This window comes from Ascaphus truei, chromosome 7 (assembly GCF_040206685.1).
Source record: "Ascaphus truei isolate aAscTru1 chromosome 7, aAscTru1.hap1, whole genome shotgun sequence".
Lineage (NCBI taxonomy): Eukaryota > Metazoa > Chordata > Amphibia > Anura > Ascaphidae > Ascaphus > Ascaphus truei.
The window spans coordinates 3,168,975-3,176,629 of record NC_134489.1 but is presented as its reverse complement, the minus strand read 5'-3'; the positions used below and the strand labels follow the sequence as shown (position 1 = coordinate 3,176,629).

Sequence of the window (7,655 nt, the reverse complement as noted above, 5' to 3'; positions counted from 1 at the left end):
ACAAGTGCTAAGTGAATGTCAGCTTCTATAAACATGGCAAGTGTGTAATGTTGTACCATTAATCAACTGATGATTAATACATATTCATATGTTATTACATATGCCTTAATTCAGTCAGTGAACATTTCTAAACATTCATGTGTACAAGGACATACTTGAATGTTAGCAAGCATCTGTACATGATCATACATACACTATGCATGAAATAGTCTGCAGTAAATACCACCAGGACACCAACACATTTAGTGAATGTGATTATTTATTTTTGTTTATCCTTTTGAGAGCGAGTCACAGGCCTGCTTGTTGGCTGTTGTGTTTGCCTTTTCCCTTTGGCAAGTACTTTGGCCTTAACTGTACGACTTGTACTGGCATGTGGCAGTTCTGTGGCACTGGGTGTGGGCTGTGGCATTTCAGGGGCACTGGGTGTGGGCTGTGGCACTTCAGGGGCACTGGGTGTGGCCTGTGGCAGTTGTGAACCAGTTGCTAAACATTGCACGACCGAGGTTGGAGCAGTTTCTTGTTTTGGTGTTTTAATCTTTTTCCAAAAGCTGGTTAATTGTTGCCCTAACTTTCTTTTTCGTGTCTCATTTGTAGGTGTCCGTTCCTGATTTTGAACAGATATAAGCGGTTGGATGTTGACAGGGACCTGCACAGAACTTGCACCTACTGTACCGGTATCATCCACAACTGGGGAATGAAGAACTGATGACTCTGGAGAAAAAGTAGAAGCATGTAAAGATCCATCCTCAGATGGGCTAAAGTGGAATTGTTGTTCTTTTGCAGTAATTCGCAACTGATTTGCTTGGCTTAGATTCACAACTATTGCTTGTAATGTCCTGTTTACATTTTGGATTTCTTTAGGAACTTGGATGATGACTCTTTCAATTTGTGACATTTGTGATATTGTCCTTTCCTGCAGTGATATCATCCTTTCAAGCACTGACATCATTTCAGAATGGCGACGATTTTCTTCACCCAAGATTCTTTCTTCAGAAGCTGCAATAGCTGAGTAGGTGTCACGAGCAGGAGGACTTGAATGCTGGGTTAATCCAGGAGTGGGAACATCTTCATGGTCACTTGAGTGAATTTGTCCTTGAGTGGCAACATCTGGTTCTACAAATAAAGAGACATTATGAACTGCCATGGAACTTTCACTTGTTTTTCAATATAATGAGAGTTGTTCTCACAGTGTAACACATAACATGTTTCCATAATTTTTCATTTGTGTCAAATTAAAAGTTGATGCTTGAAGTAACAATGATGTTTCGACTCAGTGTGAAAGAAGAATGAATGAAAGGTTGTTGTAACCTCACAACTCCTAGCTGATAGTTTACAACTCACACAATACATGTTGTCAGGAAACACTACATCTTCTGTGACAATAACTGAAGGGAAGTTAATTACATGTGAAAGGCATTTATGTAGCATGGCAAATTAACATCTACAAATGTACACATTAGATGTGCTGCACCTCATACACTCACCTTCCATGCTTGATGATGAGCTGGATGAGCCAGGTGATGAGACATGTTCAGTGTCAGGTGACACATGAGCTTCAGGAGCAACTATATAGAAGAATAACATAATAATTTTATTGACATGTGTACATAATTAACATTACGTTTGTGTAGTGGGAGTATTTATGGCTAAATATCAGCATCACATAAGGAAATGACAATATGTTTCTGCCAAGCTGTATATTATCCATCTTAACATCAATGTACATGTGAACCTAATTGGCACATTTATTGTAAAAACCATACAACATACAATGTTCATGCAGGAATGCGTTCTAAAATTAAGTGCTCTGTTGTACATACACTGCATATGTTGTGTAGTCATCTAACAATAATAATGTACATCACTACCATGACAGCAAAGTTGAGTCTGCTTATAATTCAGTACCTAATTGTGGAAATGTGAATGAATGTTTTTAGTGATCTGTCTGAACATTTAAGAGAAGCAGGTGTAGTGCTCAATGTGGCTGACACTCATCAACACATGCAGTGTGTCGCTCTCAGGTGGTACTGGTGTGATAATGTGGCGTATCTATAAGGTTAAAAGAAGATATGAGTGAACGAATGACTAACGTACGTTTTCATATATAGTGGCCTGGTGGGTGAAAGTCTTCATAGAATTACCATTTCAAATGAATGTGATGAACTTCTGTTCACCTTGTCAGCTTCTAAAAACTGTAGTCCCTCCCCCAAGACGTGACAGCACCCTGACCTTTTATTTGTTTCTACCAACTGTAAGGCGTCCCACAAGACTTGACCGTAACATGACCCTGTGATCTGGCTTGGTGCCCAACCCCACCCCCTGTGTTCTCCTCTATGCTGTGATGACATATTAATTGCAGCTGGTTTCACACACCGGTACATGAGCGAAAGTCAAATCTGAAGTGAGCTACATATGAACCCAATTAAATACCATATGGTACATGTTCCTATTTATGCTCTCAGTATACTACATGAAGCGAAAAAAGAGCTTTAATTAAACATAACGAAATGTGTTTGTGCAAATTATGAATGTTCGCCTTTGAATGCACTATCTTCCATGCAAGACTTGATGAGGCAATAATGGCATGTTTATAGGTGTAACATAGATTATCACTAATTTATGTATATACATATATATAGCAACTGTAAATATTACTGTATACTCATTTGCATGTCTTAGACAGGTCTGCAACCCTGTCTTTCCCCATTATCGCCCAGCATACAGCACTTCCACTGCAGCAAGGGATTCTGGGAAATGACATGCAAATGAGCACTCAGTGCTACCTTTTGCCACCATATATATTAATTTTTACTTTTTGTAGGACAACTAGATATAAATATATATAGATAGATAGATATATAGATATATAGAGAGAGAGACATATATACAGATATATATGTAGATATGCTTATATTGGGAAGAAAGTATAAGATGCAGCGGAAATATAGATAAGAACTGTAACTTACGACACGCCTAGTACAGTAACATTTGTCACCTGGTGGAAATGGAGCAAAATATATTCCGATATCTCTGTCCCCGGGCAAACCCTCCACGACGACAGGAAGAATTTTTTCCCGCATCTGCTCCTCCAATGGTGTTAAGATTAGAGATTGTGCTGGCGGCCCACCTCCAGTGCCAGAAGCATGCATCCGTTGTGCTTGTATTTTTTTCTTTAAGTTTGCCCTGATATCATCGAATCTCTTCCGACAATTCGCCCGGTCCCTGACATGATTCCTACATGCAGACACAGCCAAGGTTATTTGATCCCACATTTCTTTTTTTGATGCTGAACTTGTCCGCCCTTGAAATACATACAAAATATATGACGTTAATAATAATTTTAAAAACGATCAGTTTCCTAAACTGCTACCTGTTCCAAGAGATACCAAACATGCTGCTTTAGGTGTAATATGTGTACCACATGAGCATTAACGTGTAAACATACAAATCTAAGGAAGCTTGCATGAATATTGTATGAAGTTTGGCAACATTTTTAGACTGATTGTTATGGTCGTTCTAAAGCATGAAGGAATATGTGTGTAACAATTAAGTTTAAATGATAGATATTATAGTATAATATTTTGATATTAAGACATCTCACATGACCTAGGATAACATGTCTTTGAAGAATCAATGCAAAGATACACTTACCTAGTAAATGCCCATACAGACAGTCATAGTGCTCCAGAATCCCTGTGACAAGAACTGTGTTTTCCTCTTCATTGAACCGAGGATTACGTGTCCGCTCCACACGTTTCTTCCGAATACGTGCAGGCCCAGAGCTTGGCTGCTGCTGACTGGACTCTCCTTCTTCCAATGGAAGAGACTCCAAAAGCGGGCCACCAGCAACCACCCCACCACCAGACACCCCAGCAGCACCAGCAACAGAGCCACCAGCAGCACTCGCACTCATAGCAACACCACTCGCACTCCCAGCAACACCATTCGCACTCGCAGCAACAGCACTCCCCTGAATCCTACGTTCACTCAGACGCGTACTCACATGACTACCAGTACCACTCACGCCAGCATCACTCTTCCCACGCCTTGCGGCCATACCTCTAGCACTCACAAACAACAGACAAGAAATTTAAAGACAATCGCACTGAACACTTACAAAGTGAAAACAAGACAAAGATGTAAACATGTAAAGAATCATGCCGATAAGGTACCCTTGGCGATTGCACTTTTTCGGCGCTTACTGCATAGAGCCCTAAGTCATTTGCTTCAGTGCCTCCTCATACTTCCGCTTCAGCTTAGCCATCATTTTATCAGATTAGCTCTGCTTTTCCTCCATGGCGGAAATAGTAAAGTTTGCAGTATCTAGCTCAGTCTTGAGATCGTCCAATTCTGTCCTGGCCAAAGAGTAAATTGTGAGCACATATTTCTGTAGCTTCATGTATTTTTCTGTAGCTCTGTGTAACCATCTTTCTTTTGTTTCAAATTGTTCACGGAGCATATCACAGTCATGCCTGGCATTTTTCAGGGCATCTTCAGGGCTGGTCAAGGGATCGACGCTCACTGGTTCCGGCTCCACTTCCCTGGGATGGTTGGTTGAGGGTTCCTCACTGTTGGCACCAGACAGACACTTCTTTGGGGTACACGACTTCTGCCTTGGGCCCTCTGGATATTCAGTTAACCGCGGGACGAATTCTCCATTTTCTCTAGGCTGCAGGGCAACTCGGTCCCCCTTTTTCTCCACAGGATCTGCGGACGTGTCTGTTCCTTCCACGGTAAGTGAAGAACCGCTTTTCTTTTTCTTTTTCCGCCTTTTTGTTTTGGATGACTCCGTCCCATCAGAAATACTGGGGTCTCCGTCTTTATTTGATACTTCAGCAGCTTCATTATATACGCCAGGCTTTTCTTGCAGTTGCTTTAGCTGACAGAAATATTGGGTGATCTGCTGCTCCCGCTCTTTCTCTTGTCGACCATATTCGTCATCATAGAGAGCGGTCTTTTCTGTTCGTGCCGAGTTCAGGCACCTCCACCATTCTTGGGGTGTTTTGTGGGTGTGACTCGGTTCGGGTTCCCCGTAAGAGATGTCTTCCTCTTTATTGGACTGGAAGGGCCACTCTTCCGTGGGGTAGGGTTCATTAAAGGAACGGTGCATCTTGTCCTCCATTTTGGGGCTATCAGGTGTAGTTTTCTTCCTGACCTCAGGAGGCGCTATTGCAGCTGTTGCCACTGTATTTGCTAGAACCCCCAATTGTGGTAGTCCTACAGGTGGGCATATTTTGCTTGTAGAGGTCGTAGCTCTCACAGGCATCTCTATAGACTTTTCTTTTTCTTGGGTAAGTTTTACAATATCAGCAGTGCTGTGCACGCATTCTCTCTCTTTAGGTATACTGGATGTGCAGTTGCTAGGTAAAAACTTCTATTTGCTTTACGCCATTTACTTGCTAGGTCTAATCTCTCATTAGGTATACTGAATGTTCAGTTTCTAGGTAAAAACTTCTGTTTGCTTTATACCATTTACTTGCTAGGTCAATACCCTCCACTTCAACCAAATAATGTGGTTTTCTGCTTGAGTTCAGTAATGTTCAGTCTCAACTTTGGGTATTATGGCATTCACTCTTCACACTTTGGGATACCTTTTACACAGCTCGGCAATTCCTTTTTCCCCAGTAGGGCAATTTTACACTCAGCACTTGTTTACTGAAAATTCCCCTGCTTCAGCACAGTCTTGAGTCAATTTTCACACTTTTCTGCATATACTTCATTCACAACTGGTAGTCCTATGCGGTGTGGTAGCCTTTACTTGCAGAATCAGTACCGCTCGCGTGTCACCATCTGTATTCACTGCTTCAGCGAAACATTTGAAAACAACAAACGCCTATCCCTTTTAAGGGCTAACTTACTTCTTGAACCCTGACTACAGCTGGAAAGAAAAACCTCTATTTCAATGACCATATTACACTTTATTTGTGATAGGCAAATAAGGTTTACCTGCTTCAGCACGGTCTCTATCTCTCTCTCCTCTTGGAATCGGGGAAAAGAGTCCATCTGTGGTTTTGTAAGTTTTAGTGCAGTGTAGATTTCCTGCCTGGGTGTGTCCCTTTAACTCTGGTCTCTGCTGCATGAGATCCTTTGTTTATGTTGCTCAGGCTTTTTGTAGGCAAAAAGCACAACAACAACAAAAATTTCACAGGCAATCTCCGGGCCCCTTTTAACTTCAAGGACCACCTCTCGTCCCACTTCTGACGACCATATGTAGGAGGAATGCGCACAGAGGTATGCAAGGGAGACTTGTTATGGTGAAATTAAATAAGGCTTTTATTGCGCCTGTTTCCTTAACATCAGAAAACCATCCAAACAAGGGGTCAAACAAAGCTTCTATTCACTTGGGAGTATTTCCAGCGAAACCTATGCAGTCCACAACTCCTTTTAGATAAGCATGTCTCCCAGCCCCAAACATATATCTTGATATGAGCAGATATACCAAAAGTCTTATAAAGGAAAGTCTTATCTGTTTCTTGTGGTTGGAGGGAAAGTCTTCTCTGTTCCTGGGTTGCTGCCTTTTTCCTCAGGTTTTGTCAGCATTCAGGTTTAGAGGTGTTTTCCCCTGTGTCTTGCAAGCAGCTCTGCTATTTCTTCTGGCAGGCTCAAGACATCTGTCCCCATGGCCAGTTTCACAACTTGTGAGACTCAGGAACAATCTCCCTTCCTGTCTCAAAGGCAGGCTTTTCTAAGACCTTAATCAGACAGATGGTGTTGGTTAATTGACTACCAGCAGTTAACCACCACACTGCTGGATTAGAGGCACATTTCCTGAACAGGGATAACTCCCCTGTTACATGAACCCAATGTCTGTACAGATGCAGCCACGAGTATTAGAACTCTTGCCATGGAAATTCTGGGGCATTCTCACAGTAAATGCTGCAACATTTCTGTGAGATTCTTAATGGCCCATCGGATTAACACAGCAGGGGTCCCTGCAGTCCCATTCAGCCTGAATTGGTTCCCCGTAATCTCTGCGTTAATCCGATGGGCCATTAAGAAAACACCAGAAATGTTGCGGCAATGTTGAGGCATTTACTGTGAGACTGCCCCAGAATCTCCCAGGTACAAGTGTTCTAATACAGGAGAGGGAATCCCCAGCTGGGGAAAAGCGCCAAGCACTGCTGTCGTGGAGATGCCAAATGAAAGGCAGATGCTGCTGGGTCACTAAAAATGATTATTTATTTATTACTGGACATATACAAAAAATAGCGGGCACCTCGCGGAGGCGCACTCTGACGCGTTTCGTACCTCTCGAGAGGTACGAAACGCGTCAGAGTGCGCCTCCACAAGGTGCCCGCTATTTTTTGTATATGTCCAGTAATAAATAAATAATCATTTTTAGTGACCCAGCAGCATCAGCCTTTAATTTGGCATCTCCACGACAGCAGTGCTTGGCGCTTTTCCCCAGCTGGGGATTCCCTCTCCTGTATCATTCGTTTGAGCCGCTGCACGCCTATCCAGATTGCTTAAATCAAGTGAGTACTGAAGGTTCATTACTTCATTGTTTTACTCTATGATCCAGCTCCAGGACATTGTTATTCCAACAAGTTGGGGGTCGGCTTGATCCACACGGGCGGCCCTGACTCACCCCATTTACATTATTGGTTTATGCCTGTACTAGGAGCATTTATAGGATCTACCTCTGGATGGACATT

The 7,655-nt window shown here is 42.4% G+C and overlaps 1 protein-coding gene across 1 annotated transcript in view; it reads right to left on the bottom strand.

Moving 5' to 3' along the window:
• Positions 1-259: 259 nt before the first annotated feature.
• The window catches only part of LOC142498604 (uncharacterized), a 30,100-nt gene continuing 22,704 nt past the window's right edge, over positions 260-7,655 (bottom strand). The window contains exons 4-6 of the mRNA XM_075606810.1: positions 2,996-3,301; positions 1,485-1,565; positions 260-1,113 (exon numbers count right to left, since the gene is read on the bottom strand). Coding sequence (XP_075462925.1) covers positions 260-1,113; positions 1,485-1,565; positions 2,996-3,301 — 1,241 coding nt within the window. The remainder of the gene's footprint in view (positions 1,114-1,484; positions 1,566-2,995; positions 3,302-7,655) is intronic.